Source organism: Chelonia mydas, chromosome 5 (assembly GCF_015237465.2).
Source record: "Chelonia mydas isolate rCheMyd1 chromosome 5, rCheMyd1.pri.v2, whole genome shotgun sequence".
NCBI lineage: Eukaryota > Metazoa > Chordata > Testudines > Cheloniidae > Chelonia > Chelonia mydas.
Genome location: NC_051245.2, coordinates 116422980 through 116440817, shown reverse-complemented (window position 1 = coordinate 116440817; position 17838 = coordinate 116422980). Strand labels below are relative to the sequence as shown.

At 44.7% G+C, this 17838-nt stretch overlaps 1 protein-coding gene across 8 annotated transcripts in view; it reads right to left on the bottom strand.

The window, feature by feature from the left end:
* The window catches only part of ACO1 (aconitase 1), a 46571-nt gene that overhangs the window by 3489 nt on the left and 25244 nt on the right, over nucleotides 1–17838 (bottom strand). For all 8 annotated transcript variants that reach the window (XM_043547770.1, XM_043547773.1, XM_043547772.1 and 5 more), the window contains 11 exons: nucleotides 16863–17034; nucleotides 16235–16335; nucleotides 15109–15225; nucleotides 13695–13854; nucleotides 10382–10517; nucleotides 9619–9703; nucleotides 6959–7115; nucleotides 6265–6389; nucleotides 3509–3613; nucleotides 2937–3079; nucleotides 1246–1393 (listed from right to left, as the gene is read on the bottom strand). In XM_043547770.1, coding sequence (XP_043403705.1) covers nucleotides 1246–1393; nucleotides 2937–3079; nucleotides 3509–3613; nucleotides 6265–6389; nucleotides 6959–7115; nucleotides 9619–9703; nucleotides 10382–10517; nucleotides 13695–13854; nucleotides 15109–15225; nucleotides 16235–16335; nucleotides 16863–17034 — 1449 coding nt within the window. The remainder of the gene's footprint in view (nucleotides 1–1245; nucleotides 1394–2936; nucleotides 3080–3508; nucleotides 3614–6264; nucleotides 6390–6958; nucleotides 7116–9618; nucleotides 9704–10381; nucleotides 10518–13694; nucleotides 13855–15108; nucleotides 15226–16234; nucleotides 16336–16862; nucleotides 17035–17838) is intronic.

The following is a 17838-nucleotide window of genomic DNA, read 5'->3' as shown; positions in this document are numbered from 1 at the left end:
CTACAACCCCAGGCAAGTGTGCTTTGCTCAGAATGTGAGGGGCTACGGCTGGAGTACTAGGACATCATGTAAAATAGCTCCATCAGGTCAGTTAATACATAGGGCTTGTCTACACTATGGCGCTTTTAGCAACAAGGCTGTCTCGACACAGCCTCGTCACTAACCGTCAGCAAGCGTACACGCACTTTTGCTGACAAAATACTTCCAGCCCCATGAGCGGCATAAGCTCTGTCAGCAGGAGAGTGCTCCTGCCGATGCTGCTGCTTGCGTCGGCAAAACTTTTGTCTTTTGCTGGGGGGGCTTTTTAAGTACCCGCGAAAGACAAAAAAGTTTTGGTGACAACTGCGCAGTGTAGAGATACCCATAGTGCCCAGTCCCAACACTGATCTCTCTTCCTATAGTATTAGCCAGTTACAGCCCTGCCGGTATTACACTATGTATTCTCTCTTCACAGGTGCCCAGAAGAGCACGGGTGCTATTGGCAGAGCTGCAAATAGCCAAGAATAGTGGAGGATGTCTTTTTATGTTGGGATGGGAGCTGGCAAAGACTGCATGTCTACACACCCATGCTGTTAGATTTCTGTCTCTCTAGAGAGAGACCTCTAGAAATATACATCTAGCTCGCTATATAAATATATAGAGAGAGGTTACATATAGATCTGTAGAGCCTCAGAATTATGAACTGACCTGTGAACTGCACATCTCATTTGGAAGCAGAAGTATGCAATCAGGCAGCAGCAGAGATTAAAAAAAACTAAATACAGTACAGTGTTAAACATAAAACAGTAAAGGGAAATTTTAAAGATTTGACAAGCTGAGAACAGGTTGTGTGCTTGTTTCACTTAAAGTAGGATGGCTAAAAGCAGCATTTTCCTTCTGCATAGTAAAGTTTCAAAGCTGTATTAAGTCAATCTTTTGTTCAGAATTATGAACTTCTATTCCTAAAGTGTTTGTAACACTGAGGGTTCTATGGCATAGATATTGCTACACACAGAATATACAGAATGATAAAGATGTATTCCCTAGAGAGAGATCTCATAGTTTAAAGAGACAGATTCTCAGTAAGTCAGCAGAGTTCCCCTGAAGTCATTGGCCCTACATCAGCTGACACTCCCACTATTCTCTACTCTAGATGAGGATCTGACCCAAAAAACTAGGAAATAAACCCAAAAGTAACTATTGCAGGCAAACTAGTTAGGTGCCCCAAGGTAGGCAGCCCTAGTGTGGACCAAGCAGTGTACTCACTGTTTCTCCAGAAGGGAAGTGGATGGTCTGGGGTGCCTGCTTATTGATGAATTTGTTTGACAAGCGAATGTTTGCAAATGTTCCTCTGACCATGACAGCATCATTACCTCTGCGGGAGCCATAAGAGTTGAACTCTCTAGGAGTCAAGCTATTAGGAAAGAGAGACACTGGTGTTTATTTTTAAACTGAAGTGGCTGCATGAATTAACAGATGTGAAGAGGCATCTCTGAAGCTAGATCCAGCTATCTTTTGATGGTTTGAAAGTTCTCTCTTAGCACTCACATGGTTCCCAGCAGCGTAGTATGGGACCAGCTGCCAGTTTATTATTTCTATTTCAACATCTTTGTTACCAATCCACTGTAGCACATGCATGTAACCTAGACCTAGCCAGAGAGGCTGCCAAAGAATTGTTACCCCAAGCAACATACACGAGTGGTGCTATGATAATAGGAACCAGGCTGCGTTTAGCCACAAGAACCAATAACAATCTCTTCTGATTAGCTGCTACTTAATCTCCACCACCGCTTACCTCTGTTGCTAGAGCACCTATGGGCCCCAGCCAGAGCCCCATTGTGCAAGGCATTGTTCGAATCAGTAGAATTTGAGCTCTTTGGGGCAGGCTAACAGATACAGAGGGGAAAAGGTAATACTAAGAGTGGGTGTACATGGCAATATTAATTTATACAGAGAGCATAAGACTTATATATGACCCCCAAACAAACACACACAGGTCTCCTAACTGAGCCAGTAACAGACAGACAAAGCATAGAGCAGGGCTGTTTGTACTGGGATCCATCCAAAGTGTTACTTTAACATGCTACATTTGTTTTGCAACTTGTGTATGGGACTTTAGACTTTCAACCCCATTGACATCAGTGGGACTTGCACCCATGAAGCAAGAGTAATTTGCATTCAGTAACCTCTGGTACATTAGCACATTGCATTTAAAAACCTGTTGAAAGGCTTTTGTTACAAAAGCAATGATTTAAAAAAAAATATTTTCAGAAACAAAATTTGTGCCACTCAGAGAGACGGACGAGGGATTAGACACACAACACCGTGCATGAAACAGAACAGGGAGTCAGGCCTGAGAGAAGATTCCAACATTAGCCCAAAGCCTGGTAGACAAAACCCCAGACCTCCCATAGAACAGTAAAGCAAGAGCGCAATCTTCTCAAGCCTGTGCCAGCAGCTGCACTGACCCCAGAAGAACATCTGAACTCAAGAGTTTCTGTAGCTCAGGAAGTTCTGGTTTGACCAGTGAAGGAGTCCTATATTCTAGAGGAAAGGTGTTTAGGGTCAAAGCTTGGTGCCACTGAAATCTATGAAAGTTTTGCTGTTTACTTCAATGGAACCAAGATTTGGCTGGATTATCTGGAAGGGAAATGGCTCCCTATTATCTCTGCCCTGGCTGACCCAGCTCATACTGTAGCATGAAGCAAAAGGAGTCAAGGGAAGACGTGAGGTGAGAGGTGTTCGCTTGCCATGTGGTCCTAGGAAGGCAGCTGCTCTGGACAGTAGAAGGAGCAGCTCTGACAGGTGCAAGGAAGTGAAAACAGCAGGGTGGGAAGGCACGTGAATTTCAACCCTCTGACTTGCACAGTACAATCACTGAACCACAGAGCGAGAGGGGGAAGGAGCAAAAAGGATGTGTATGAGAAGGAAAATATAAAGCATTTAACTTGACTTACCTTCTGCTGGTTAAATAACGAGCAGCAGGGCTGTTCCTTGCTATATTCCCAGCTGGAGATATGTGGTCAGTTGTTACAGAATCTCCCAAATTTAAGAGCACGTAGGCATCAACTATGGATTTAGGGGGCTGAAGCTCCAAAGTCTACCAAGCAAACAAATGCAACAAATATATATATATTTATAAAATTAGAATGAAAGTGACCCAGAATTTGTTGAGTTGGTTGAAAAGGGTGGGAGGTACACTAAAAGGCAGCTAAACTAACTAGTCAAAAAAAAATCCACCCATTCTTCAAACAAATCCTCACCCTCCGAATATTCATTAGTTGTGTTGGAGTGTTTTTTCCCCCTTTGGATCTAAGCTATTTTTGAGTGTGAAAAGATCACCCTGAGGGACTCAGAGCAGAATTTGGCCCAGTTACACAGGTGGAGGTCTGGAATAGGTTATCACATCAGTGGATTACTCCAACTATACACCATTTTAATAGGAGAGTTTGGCCCTGAATATAGTGTAACTGCCCTGGAAGTGAACAGAAAATCCTTTGGAAAGGAGAGAAAAAAAAAATGTACCTACCAGGTTCTCAAAGAAAGGGGGTGATTTAATGTATGTAGATTTGGGATTCCAAGTATATAGTTTATCTGATGGAGTATCTAAGGCATTCCAGGATTCATTTACTGTCTGAAAAACAGAAACTAACATTACATTTTCTAGAAGTATTTAAGTGACTTGGAAGCCTAAGTGACTTTTAAAAATAGGACTTCGGCACTTTTGCAAATGTTCTCTCTCTTAGTGCTTTCTTCAATGCCTGATGGAAAAGCTTATTACAACAATATGCGATTGTGTGCTTCTGTGCCATCATCTAGAGTACTGAAACAAATAAACTTCACACCTTCTCTTCATTACAAATCAAAAAATTGCTCATCCAGCTGACTATTGTCTATAATACATTGTACACAGCCTGAGACTACTTTGCTGTTCTACCGTGCTTTCCGTAAGAGAATCTCAAAGCACATTCAAAGAATTAGTGAATTATGCCTCAATACCCCCATGAAGGCAGGAAAGTACAGCTAATACACATTTTCTTGTTTTGCTATTAACATTCAATTAAGCCACTTGTACTCCAGCCAGAAATACCTACTGAGACTGAACATCTCACTTTCTAACAGAGTCCTGGGGCAAGAGAGACAGCAATACCATCTACAGGATTACATTAAGCAAAGCACCGTGGAACAGTGACAACCATTTAATCTATTGGAATTAGCCAGTTACACATCATTCTAATTTTAAAATGACTGCTTTTAACAGCAGCAGCAGGGTAAGTGGGAAAAATATACATAAGAACGACCATACTGGGTCAGACCAAAGGTCCATCTAGCTCAGTATCCTGTTTTCTGACAGCGGCCAATGTCAGGTGCCCCAGAGGGAATGAACAGAAGAGGTAATCATCAAGTGATCCAACCCCTATTGTCCATTCCCAGCTTCTGGCAAACAGAAGCTAGGGTCACCATTCCTGCCCCTCCTGGATAATAGCCATTGATGGACTTATCCTCCAGGAATTTATCTAGTTCTTTTTGAACGCTGTTATAGGCTTGGCCTTCAAAACATCCTCTGGCAAGGAGTTCCGCAGGTTGACAGTGCACTGTGTGAAAAAATACTTCCTTTTGTTTGTTTTAAACTTACTGCCTACTGATTTCATTTGGTGACCGCTAGTTCTTGTGTTATGAGAAGGAGTAAAATAATGCTTCCTTATTTACTTTCTCCACACCAGTCATGACTTAGTTGGGGATTGGTCCTGCTTTGAGCAGGGGGTTGGACTAGATGACCTCCTGAGGTCCCTTCCAACCCTGATATTCTATGATTTTATAGACCTCTATTATATCCCCCCTTAAGCATCTCTTTTCCAAGCTGAAAAGTCCCAGCCTTATTAATCTCTCCTCATATGGAAGCCGTTCCATACCCCTAATCATTTTTGTTGCCCTTTTCTGAACCTTTTCCAATTCCAATATAACTTTTTTGAGATGGGGCGATCACATCTGCACGCAGTATTCAAGATGTGGCGTTCCATGGATTTACATAGAGGCAATATGATATTTTCTGTCTTATCTGTCCCTTTCTTAATGATTCCCAACGTTCTGTTTGCTTTTTTGACTGCCACTGCACATTCAGTGGATGTCTTCAGAGAACTGTCCACAATGACTCCAAGATCTCTTTCTTGAGTGGTAACGGCTAATTCAGACCCCATCATTTTATATGTATAGTTGGGATTATATTTTCCAGTGTGCATTACTTTGCATTTATCAACACTGAATTTCATCAGCCATTTTGTTGCCCTGCCACCCAGTTTTGAGACATCCTTTTGTAGTTCTGCATAGTCTGCCTGGGACTTAACTATCTTAAGAAGTTTTGTATCATCTGCAGATTTTGCCACCTCACTGTTTACTCCTTTTTCCAGATCATTTATGAATATGTTGAATAGGACTGGTCCCAGTATAGACCCTTGGGGGACACCACTATTTACCTCTCTCCATTCTGAAAACTGACCATTTATTCCTACCCTTTGTTTCCTGTCTTTTAAACAGTTACCAATCCATGAAAGGAACTTCCCTCTTATCCCATGACAGCTTACTTTGTTTCATTACTTCATTATCAGGAAGACCTTACTAAACAGCTGCAGAAGCTCTTCTTGCTGAAGTACAAAAGTCAGTTAGATTCATTGATATTAAGGTCAGAAGGGCCCATTATGATCTAGTCCGACCTCCTGCACAATGAAGGCCACAGAATTTCACCCACCTACTCCTGTGAAAAACCTCTCACCTATGTCTGAGCTATTGAAGTCCTCAAATCATGGTTTAAAGACTTCAAGGAGCAGAGAATCCTCCAGCAAGTGACCCGTGCCCCATGCTACAGAGGAAGGCGAAAAACCTCCAGGGCCTCTTCCAATCTGCCTTGGAGGAAAATTTCTTCCTGACCCCAAATATGGTGATCAGCTGAACCCTGAGCATATGGGCAAGATTCACCAGCCAGATACCCAGGAAAGAATTCTCTGTAGTAACTCAGATCCCACCTCATCTAACATCCCATCACAGGCCATTGGGCCTATTTACCATGAATATTTAAAGATCGATTAATTGCCAAAATCATGTTATCCCATCATACCATCTCCTCCATAAACTTATCGAGTCTAATCTTAAAGCCAGATAGATCTTTTGCCCCGACTGCTTCCCTTGGAAGGCTATTCCAAAACTTCACTCCTCGGAGGGTTAGAAACCTTCGTCTAATTTCAAGTCTAAACTTCCCAGTTAACGCATTACACTAGGTAACCGATTCACCTCTATTTTCTGGTAGACTTCTTTAAACATCCCTGGAATGACGTACTGATGTTCAACGGCCTGGATCTCGTCTCTTGTTGGCCAGAGGTCTTTTAGGAAAATCTCCTTCCCTTCTGCATTTACTCCTATAAGAAACCACACACCCTTAAAAGTTCATGTACAAACATTCCACTCGCAAAAGTGATCCAATTTCTATGTGCTGTTCACTCCCACTATTCTCTACTCTACTCCAACACTCAGGGACCCTGCTGCCTTAGCTTTCTAGCCTGGCTTTGACCCGGTGGACTGGGATCTCGTGGAAGTTGATGACGACATTGTCAGGGTGAACTCCCGTTGGTATTTTCTGGTAGGGCTGCCAGGAGATGGTGTGCAAAGCAGGCGTCCTTCAGGTCTGCCTCACCCCCACCCTGCCCCACACACCCCCCTGAGCCTGCAGAGACACAGCACCCAATATTCCCATGAAGGAGCTTCCCTAGGTTCAGGCGATGGGTGCTATTAACACGCTTCTCCCCCACGTGCGCTTAGTGGCCACTATTGACCCAACTCTTGCTTGTCTTGCATCTCATACGCACCTCATTGGGCTCCTCACCAACCAATACATAAGAGATGCTTCCTCTGGACTCTTCACTTAATATCAGTTGAATGTAGTGAAAAATAGTTGGGGGGTAGGGGAGAAAACCCCACAGTTTCTTACCTAAAGGCTCCTTCTCAAAGTCAATCCTTACGGTCCCTGCGATAGCATAGGCTATTACCAGTGGCGGGGAGGCAAGGTAGTTGGCACGAGTATTGGGATGGATGCGACCCTCAAAATTCCTGTTTCCGGACAACACGCCCACAGCTATGAGGTCCCCCTGCAAGACAGCAGTAGAGACAAGTGAACACAAGCAGCGGAAAGTCAAGGGCCTTCTGGTTCAAATGCATTCGGAATGGCTATACGGCTAGGGGCAGAGGAAAGCACGACGGGAAGGAAAGCGTTCTGTGATTGTACATGAGTAAGGCTACACTTTAGTCACAGGTATTTTTAGTAAAAGTCATGGACAGGTCACGGGACTGGGGGGACAGGGCAGCTAGCAAACAGCACAATACAGCTTAGAACAGCATGTAACAGAGCAGGTTACGTAATTAAACGGCAGGAGCATGGCTGAATGGTGGCACATGGTCTGGGTCGCCGGGGAGCACTCCTGCCAGAGGGATCGGCACTGACCAGAAGTCATCAGGACCTACATTTTGTGGCTATCCCAAAAGGCAGTACTGCCACCAGCACAAGGCCCCTAAGGCCCTGAGGAAATGGCTCAGCACCACCTGCTGAATTACCAGCACAACATTTTGTCGGTCCTGTGTTACCCTGAAGGTCAGACTAAAGGCAGAGACCATCTGTTTGTTCTGTGTTTGTACAGGACTTGGGAGCCCCAGCCCTGGACCGGGTCCCCTTTGTGCTAAGTGCTACTGCAATCCAAATCATCATCAAAATGGTCCTTTCTGGCGTCGCTATCTAGGACTGTTCCTGAAGCACTGAAATGTTCCTTGGAGGTCTTCCATCCATCCTGAGCCAACCCGACACACTAATATTAGCCTGAAAGAGGTCTGGCTACAAACCATCTCAATAGCCTCACAGACAGCCACTGAATGAATTAATATCATTACAGTTTTCAGAGTAACAGCCGTGTTAGTCTGTATTTGCAATAAGAAAAGGAGGACTTGTGGCACCTTAGAGACTAACCAATTTATCTGAGCATAAGCTTTCGTGAGCTACAGCTACATCTGATGAAAGCTTATGCTCAAATACATTGGTTAGTCTCTAAGGTTCATTCAGCGATACTGTAATGATGAGATTCAAAGACTGGGCCACCTACAAAGCTCTACTGTCTTTTATTAAAAGACCTACAAATATATTCATACAGGGGGCTTGACATGGTTTGTCACAGCAGGGAATAAACAGAGGCTTATTCTGAGAGGGAAAAAAATGTTTCACACACAGAAATCCTCCCATAAGCTTCTTAAACATGCAAGTCAAAGCCATCACAACCACAAACAAAGAAGCTCATCACCACACAGTTGTGAAACTGGTTAACATTAAAGACTGCAAAACCTGGCTAAGAGATGACCTCTGAATCCCAGGGCAAGGCTACACTGTGAACAGGAAAACACAATAAAATAGAATCTTGCTATGTAGCCCTCAGCTATTCTGAAGGACCTCTGTTCCCACAGGGCGAGCAGCAAACCCTCTCTGCCTCTCCAAAACACAGGCTTCACTTTGGTTTTTTCCCTGCTAATGCCCTTGGGTTACTAGAAAATGCATGTAGGAAACATCAGTTTTGACCGTGCTAACAAATTCTTAGCTTTGGCTGAGAAGAGACTGCCAGTCAAGTGAAGATGCCTGGTTCTGGCACGGAAACATTCCTATGAGGAGACAATTTTAGAGACCCAGCCCCTTTTCACCTGTGATCTATTCAAGATCTTAAGCTAGAGGCCAGATTCAGTCCTGGTATAGACTGAATGGAACAACCCTGAAGCTGATGGATTTGCACCCTCTTACAATGGGGTTATATTTGGTCTGAAGTCTCTCGCTGTCAAAGGGGGCAGAAGTGCTTCCAGGCTCCCTTGAGATGACTGCAGACTCAGTTTTCAAAGATGGGTAGTGATTTTGGGGGCTCTACTTCAAAGGGCCTGCTTTTCTGAGGACAGGTGCTCAGCACTCCTAAAAGTGAAACCAGGCCCCTTTTAAAAAGGTATCTCAAGTTGACCACCCAGAAACTGAAGCACCCAAAACCACTAGTCACGTTTGAAAACGTAGGCCTCTATCTCCACAAATCCAGCCATATACACCCATTTATAAACACAATCGGAGTCATTTGGATGGGGGATATTATTCCAGAGGGCTACATTTGTTCCATTTCCGGACACCCATTCACTCTTTAATTAGACAGAAAGCTACTCTTCATTAAAACAAGGACATCCCAACTAACGAGCATTTTCCCTTTTATAAAGCTGGCTTCTACAGCATCTCCATTCACACTCAGGGACTGGTTGCCTCGCAAGCAGACAGAACTCCACATTCCCCACTGCCGAACGGGGAGCTTCTTGTGGGGATCACAGTCCCAAGGCTTTCTACGGCTGCAAGACAGGATGATTTAAGTCGGCTTGCCTGCTCTTGTTGCAGCTTGCCATTTTGTTTACAGGGAGGGAGTTCTCATCTGAGTTTAAGAATCACAGCCCTCTCCTGCATGGATCCTGTGGCAACAAACCCTTGAGATGTATCTCAATCTCTTGACCAAGTGAAATAAATACGTGATTTTGTCTCTGAAAGACCATGCAGTATGCCATGCTGCAGAAGATTTAACAGCAGTCGAGTACCTGAGTGATGGCTTCTGCAACAGGCTCCGGTAGAGGTCCACTGTTCCCAATGCAGGTCATACACCCGTAACCCACCACATCAAACCTACAGACAGTATTAAATATATTAGCGATCACAAGATAGGTATTAATTACTTTTTGATAAAGCAAACGATCAGGCAATGAAGCTGTGTCCATGAGGAAATGTGTTACAGCACAAACTATTCAGTATCGTTTTCTGCTCAGAAAATGGTCTGTGATGGTCATTTGCATTCTTTTGCTGCTCTAAAAAAAAAGTGTATATAGATAGGTGCACAAATTTATGCACCTAATTTGCACACACAATTGTCATGGGTACAATGTTTTGCATGCAAACAGTCATTAGTGCATGTGATTGCAACACTGCATAATGGAGACCATATGTTTATCATCAGCCAAGACCTACAAGTCTTAAGTGAGATACTATTTTAGAACAATTAAATTTAAGAAATGAACCGTCCCCTTGCCTAACAAGAAGTAGTCTTTAGTGAAATAAAAGGTTCCAATAGGCCAGCTTCTCAGCTGGTATAAGAGTGAGCTGAGTAAATGGTGCTGCCTGGCTTACACACATGAGTATCTACCCCTAAGGGCTCAGCTATGCCTTTCAGACTGTGGACACCCATCATTGTCTTACGTGACATCACTTGCTGCAAATGCTTTGCTTGTACAGTCATTACGTTTGCCAAGGATTATGGGAAATAGGCATCAACGAGCCTTGAGACAGTAAAATGAAAACCCCTCTCACCCTAGCTGAGCAAGGTAAGGCATAACTCCACTCTCCCTCAGATAGTAAGTGACAACCCCACTGCCTGGGGACAAGCTGGTTTTAATGTATGGCTTCACAGTCAGACCGGCATCAACAGCTTTCTTAGCAAGCAATCCTGCAAAACACAAAGGGCACCTGTGATTGTTCTTGGCAATGGCACAGTCCACCTGAAAAAAACAAAACCAAAAAATCGTCTGACAGCTCCCTTGACTAGCTTGAAACAGAAGAGATTCCATTTCCGGTATTTGATTATTTTGAATCAGCAACCCATGTGCTTAAGTTCCATTGACTCCAAGTGCTTTGATGAACTGTGGTACTGGTTTCTTTCATTTCTAGTGGAAAGCTGTGTGCAGCTACATTCAAAGGCACACACACACTCACATACTTGGGCAGAATACCAGTATAAGATCAGGCGCTTGATTAGTTTAGTAGCTATTTCTATGCATTAAATAAGGAAAGCGGAGCCATAAAACATTCCATGTAAGAATCTGGTGAGCCAGGCCTGAACTTTCTATTGGCATAAGTTCACCTGGCCCCTTGATGTAAGCAAATAGTCTCACAATGTGTAGCCTGTTTTAGCAGCATTATCTAATTACCTTCTGAGTGTGAACCTTGTTAACAAGAATATATTTACCCGGAGCCTGAATTCTTCTCTTGGATATTTTATTCCTTCAAAACTGTTTGTCTGTGGACAGGCGAATTCAGTGCTCGTGGTACAAAGTTGACAGCTTTGGAGACTGAAGCCTTCCATTTATTCATAGCAGCCCTGCAAGCCGTATCACAGCGCCCACCTCTGTGTCGCTGGGGCAAGAGGACAGCTCAGCATCTCTGAAACCTGTGACCTCCCTGATGAGGGAGCTAACCAAAGGTGGCTTGTTTTTGCCAGCTGCTGGGGTCAGTTTGGATGATGCAAACAGACCCCCAGCTCATTTCAGAGAACACTAATGGATGAAATTAAGGGCCTGACACCTAAATAAAAAATGGCCCAACTTTCAGAGGTGCTGAGCACTCACAGCGTCCAGAGACATCAGTGGGAGCTGCAGTGCTCAGTAACGGAAAATTGGGCTGCACTGAAGGGCTCAGATAAAACTACGGCCCAGATTTTTTTAAAGCCATTTAGGCTTTGCAATGCCGAGCACAGCAATGCCTAACTGATGTAGGAGTCGAAATCGTATTTGCAAAAGGGATTGAGGCATGAGTCTAAATGTACTCCCTAAAGCTTAAATCCCTTTGGAAAATGAGATTTAGGCTCCTAAATCAGTTAGACATTGTGACGCTGAGCACAGCATCACCTAAATATCTTTAAAAATCTGGGCCTAAGAGCCTAACATTAGACACCCAGTTTGAAAGTGGCATACATTTAAACACACAAAACTGTTAAAAGAACATTATTAAGGTTGCAAGTCAAACAAACACTCAAAAGTTAGGCAAAAAGAAGAGGTGTACTTGTGGCACCTTAGAAGCTAACAAATTTATTTGAGAATTAAGGTTGCTTGTGCAAATCTTAATTTGGCTCCCGTGCACGCGTGTATTATGATACAATCTTTATAATTGCACGATCACGTACTATTTTTCCCATATGACCCTTGCCTCATTCAGCGCACGGGATGGATGGTGCTCCCTGAACGAGCAGCTACTCAATATTTTGTTTTCTACTTATTGCGTAACCGCCCCAAGCTTTATTTACTGCACATTGAAAACAATTATTCATTTCCTCATGGGCTTCTCTATGCGCTCATCACTATAATGTCTGAGCTCTCCATAAATATTAGTGAATTTATCTTCAAAACACCCCTGTTAGGTGCGGGAGAGGTATTATCGCCGTTGTAAAGATGGGGAGCTAAGGCAGAGAGAGATTTAGGTCAAACTCATCCACCAATTTTGGGTGCCCAATTTGAGATGCCTAGGACCTGATTTTCCAGCACACTTATCATTACATAGCACTTTATATGTGCAAAGCACAGCTCCCATTGATTCAGTTGCAACTGTGAGTGCTTAGTACCCACAACCAGGTCCTGGAGCAACTACACAAATTACACCCACTTGCCTGCTCCACCCCCGCAAGGTTCTGACCTTGAATCTCTTTCCACAACTCCAATCACAGAGGAACTACAGAGCCACCTCTGTGTGCCTTTGGAGGGGAGCCAGAACTGGGGCAAAGTGAGGCCATTCCCCCACCCCTCCACTGGCCTGCAGGTTTTCTGGCACACGCACAAACCTGGCTGCCAGCCAAAATTCGGCACAAAGATGAAAAAAAAAAAAAAAGAGAAGAGAAGGAAGCAAGAAACTGAAACCAGGAACATGAGTGAGAAGTTCTTCCCTTTTCCTCCAGGGCATGTATGGGAAGGTGAGTGTCAGACAGAAGCATCCAATGACTACCAAAGAGTTTAATCATTGCTATCAGAGTACTAGATCTAGAACAAGGAACCTCGGGGACTGAGCAATTCCAATTGAAGATAATGCTGTTCTTGGGATGGCGTGCCATGCAAATTCCAACACGTACACGGGCCCTAGACTCCAGCTAAAATCCATTACAAAATCACCACTGACTTGAATGGCAGAAGGACTGAAACATACATTATGTAGGCCAGCGGTTCTCAACCAGGGGTCTGGGGCCCCCAAACTGGTTTCAGGGGTCCGCCAAGCAGGGCCAATGCTAGACTTGCTGGGCCCCAGGGCAGAAAGCCGAAGGGCCGCTGTGCAGGGCTGAAGCCCAGGGCTTTGAACCCTGCCACCTGGGGCTGAATCCAAAGCCTGAGCGACTTAGCTTTGCAGGACCCCCTGTGGCATGGGGCCCCAGGCAATTGCCCTGCTTGCTACTCTCTAACGCCGGCCCTGACTTTTATATGCAGAACAACAGTTGTTGGGGCACTGGTGGGCTCTGGAATTTTTATAGCATCTTGGGGGGAGTTAAGAAAAACAAAGGTTAATCCCCCCTGATCTAGGCTACTGTACAGCCAAAGCTAATTGACACCACCCTTGCTTCGCACCGCGTCAAAAGCCTCACTGAGAGGTCAGAGGTAGGTGATAATTAGTGCACAATGATACTTACCTCACTTATAGACTTGTCAATGCAAGGGGAAAAAAAAACATGTGATTAACAGCCAGAGTTTCCAGGTCTCAGCCCAAATATTGGTACCTGGATTCCTCCTGCTCACTCAAGGGGCTAAATTCAGCTCTGGCATAAAGGGATGGGATTCCTTCGATGTCAATGGGGTTTGCTTTTATGAGGTTGTACCCAGACCTAAAACTACATTTGCCTGCAGCGGTTTCTCTGACCAGACACACTTACCGGCTCCTAACATGACCGAGGGGTTGCTGGTATTAGTACAGCTGGTGATGGCCGCAATCACCACCGAACCATGGGTGAGCTCAAAGTCAGAGCCGTTATGAACAAACTTCACGCGATCGCTGTGACGGTCTGGGGCAATACTGAAACCTTTGAACCCTTGCTATAAAGAGGGACAATAAAAACAAAGGGAGAAGATGGTTAGTGTGAGAACTGGGAAAGGGAGACAGAATGGTACCAGAAAACAGCTGTACTTTAAAAAGGGGAAGGAAGAGCGTTTGGTGACACAGCGTACGTTATAGGCTCCCCCTTGTGCCCAAGCCAGAGAAGATGAGTGTGTAACAGCTTCAGCACAAGATATAGCAGCTCTTGCTTTTAGCTCTGGAGGTCCCGGCTTCAGTCTCCAGCATGTTAGCCAACATGGCGGCTGTCACATTTGCTTAATTGGGGCCAACCCTACCCGCTCATCCCTTGGTGACAAGGTGGCAGCTGCCTCTTGCAGTGGCACACAGCTGGTCTTTTGCACAGGAAGACAACAGAACTCTTTTAGCCTGCACAGAGGCGCCTGTGTGTCTTGGATCCCAGATGAGACTGTACATCAGCGCACAGCATCAGGATCTAGGAAGCCACCCCACTCCCCCAGCCGAGTCACTCAGGTCAGGCCTGGGATTGTGGCCAGAATGCCCAAGAGTTCATACAATTAGCACTGACTGGTCTGAAGTCTGTGTGAAGATCTAGCTGAATGGACGAAAGAATGAGTCTTAAAAAAAAGGGGAGAGAACTAGCATATCAATACTACGGACTGGGATAGAAAATCTGAATGGCATAGCAAATCTGGAGGGTTTAGCTGGATTTGAAAACCAGAGCATTCTTCATAAGTATTGGCTTTGATAGGGAATGAGCCCGAACTGTAAAGTTTAGATCTGGATTCAGGTCTGAGATTCCCCAGAACTTAGGGGTGTTTAGACTTGGGTCCTAATCAAAATCCTAGACGCAGATCTATTAATTGCTGTTTTTAACCGGATGGACTGCAAGAGGCAGTTAGGGTGGTTGTTGTTTTAAGTTTAGTTGGGCAAAAAGCACTTCTGGAAACCTGCAGTGAGTCTCAGACTGGTATGCCATTATCAGATTGAGTGACTACTTCAATACTGCAAATGCTTCACTAATGGGTCAAGAGCAGATCCACGGACCACCCATGTTCCAGGACCCATAATTTGAGAACCACCACTCTAGAATACTTATTCCTTAGCATTGTCTTCTAGGCTACAGTTGAAAATAACCAGGAAACAACATTCCTGCAAGGTCACACAAAGTGTCCTGAATTGATTGACGCAAACCTGTGTCTCTAGTGACTAAGCCCTACAGATAGCTTCTAGAAGACAAACATATTTCCGTTTGCAATGCCATGTGCCCTTACCTTGGCTCCCAGGCAGGTCTCAAAGTCCTTCTTCATTTCTGACACAGCTACTTTGTCCTGAGGTCTTTTGGGCCCGCTACAGCAAGGCACGACGGTATGCAGATCCAGCTCCACAACCTGTTGAACAGGAGGAACAGTGCGGCTCAATAAGCTACTGCCAAGGATCGAGCCAAATAATGCAGGATACATCGCTCCCAAGGGCACTGGGGTCCCAATGCAGCAATACTCACCACAAGGAGCACCATTGACTACTTATGCGCTTAAGAACCTTACTGAATCAGTGCCTTAAACGCTCTTCCGACAGCATGAGGCCTAACGCATTTAAGGGCAAAATTCCTCAAAGCCATTTGTAGCGAGGTACAAGCTCAGATACTGTTAGCTCCCAAGGAAAAAATTTCACAGCCACCTCAAGTCCCCATTTTCAAAAGTGACTTAGGCACATAGGAGCCTAAGTCTCATTGACTTTCAAAATAAAGCCAATACGATACATGTCTAAGTCACTTTTGAAAACAAACAGATCTGAGGTGGTTTGAAAATTTTACCCCCACCCTCACCATCAAGACAAATCCTAGCATCAGGAAGCATTCTGGGAAATCCTAGCAAAGGGGTAGCGCACAAGCCCATACAAGCAGCCTCTTGCTCACCATTTTGATAGTTGGTTTATAGGTGAAGTTGTGCATTTAGGGAAAATTTACAAGATTTCAGAGAGGATCAAATCCCTTTAATCTTGCCCTGTTTGCTAACTATTAAGAGATACTTGGGGGTAAGTTCTGTCCTCATTTAAATCCATGCCACCCTATTGTAAATCAACTGGGTTGAGATTGCTGGACACAGTGAGACCCTGCATTTCCCTCAGGTGTTCTGTGTGGTCTAATGCCATTACATGAGGCTGCCTCAAATTCTGGCTTACACAGTCACGGAATGGACCAGGGCATGCTTTGGGAAAGGGATTAAAAAATCAGAGTCATGTTAATTTTTTCCTTGCTGTGTGAAAATTCCTCTTTAAAAAAGATGAAACAGAGAACAACAAAAATAAATAAAATGAAAGAGGAGAGCGACGGGGTGTACGTGTAGGAGAGAAATAAAGGAAGGAAGGTACAAGATTAAATGATGATCAGGACTCTACCTGGGTAAAATCTGGATCCTGAGCGGAGTTATTGAAATCTCTAAACATCCCCACAGCCAGAAGATAATTCTTTATGTGCTTAATTTTTTCTTCATCACGACCTAAAATGAAATCCAGACATAGCTAAATAAGAACAGTCAAGACAAAGAAATTGGGGCATTTTAAGAATGCAGAACAGGGCCTTGAATGGGATAGATTGTATTACATCAGCTTCATGTTTAACTAGAAAAGCAGGAAGAGAAAAGTCACTGGATCTTTAATGATCTCAGTCCCAGTTAACTGGGACTGTTAGTTGCATTCCAAGGTTGGAGTTGAACTCTTGACGTTTTCTAAGCAGAAAGTTTCATACGCTGGAGTTCATAAGGGCTCAACCCTGAGAAACACAGTAGCTCATATATATTATGTAAAATGGATCCTTTGCAGAGCCCAAGGTTAAGGTTTAGGAAGGTGCTAGGACCAAATGCATGGCACCATGAGTCTCACTCTGATCTCTCTCATACCAGCGAGATTCTGAAGTAATTCCATTCTGGTCAATGGAGTTACACCAGAATCAGGCCCTGTACCATGAGCTGTCAGAGCCCAGGTTTATAATCTGGATCTTCAAGTTCTGGCCTCTTTTTGCACTTACCCGTTTGGATCAGGTACCTGATGCTGACTTCATCAACTGGGAAGAAGGCTGCAGTTGCTCCATATTCGGGGCACATATTGGCAATGGTGGCTCGATCAGCAATTGACAGCTGGGCTACGCCAGGCCCAAAGAATTCCACGAACTGACCCACCACCCCAACCTGGCGAAGATGCTGTAACACAAGAACCAACAGAGGTACTCAAAGGCCATTTCTAATCTTCGGAACGCTGACTGTATAAGCCTTACGCACTGGAGACAGTTCAGGCCTGTGCGGTTCAGCTCCAGTCAAGAAGCCATGCTTCCTCAGAGTTCTGGTTCATTTGGGACCAGGGTTTTGTTCAGTGTGTAACAGGAGCTTCAAAACTCAATGCTAAACATGCCAGACGTACACGGTTCTGCTACCGCTGCAGGCAATGGCAAAACTTTCCTATTAGCATCAATGGGAGTCTCAAAACCTGACCACGACAACCACAAGGATCGTAGGAGCCCTGGGAGTTCCAGTTCTTCCTGTCCCATCCAACCAGATCATAGAGTATTAAGGTTGGAAGAGACCTCACCTAGTCCAACCCCCTGCTCAAAGCAGGACCAACCCCAACTAAATCGTGCCAGCCAGGGCTTTGTCAAGCCGGGCCTTAAAAACCTCTAAGAATGGAGATGCCACCACCTCCCTAGGTAACCCATTCCAGTGCTTCACCACCCTCCTTGTGAAATAGGCGGGGGGAGGGGAGGGAGCAGGATTGGCTGCAGATTCCACCCCATCTGGGGTGCAGCTGATCAGCAGGCAAGAGGGAAGGAGCTGCAGAGCTAGCTGCAGCCCAAGCTGCAGCCCAGGCCCAGCATAGTTGGGTCTCAGAGGATGAAATCAAGATGACAGCCCCAGAGACGGGACTCCTAAGGCTGCTGTATGCAGCTACTCTAAGATCACACCATGCACACATGTGCCACACTGTGGCCCATTGTAAGAAATCCCCCATGG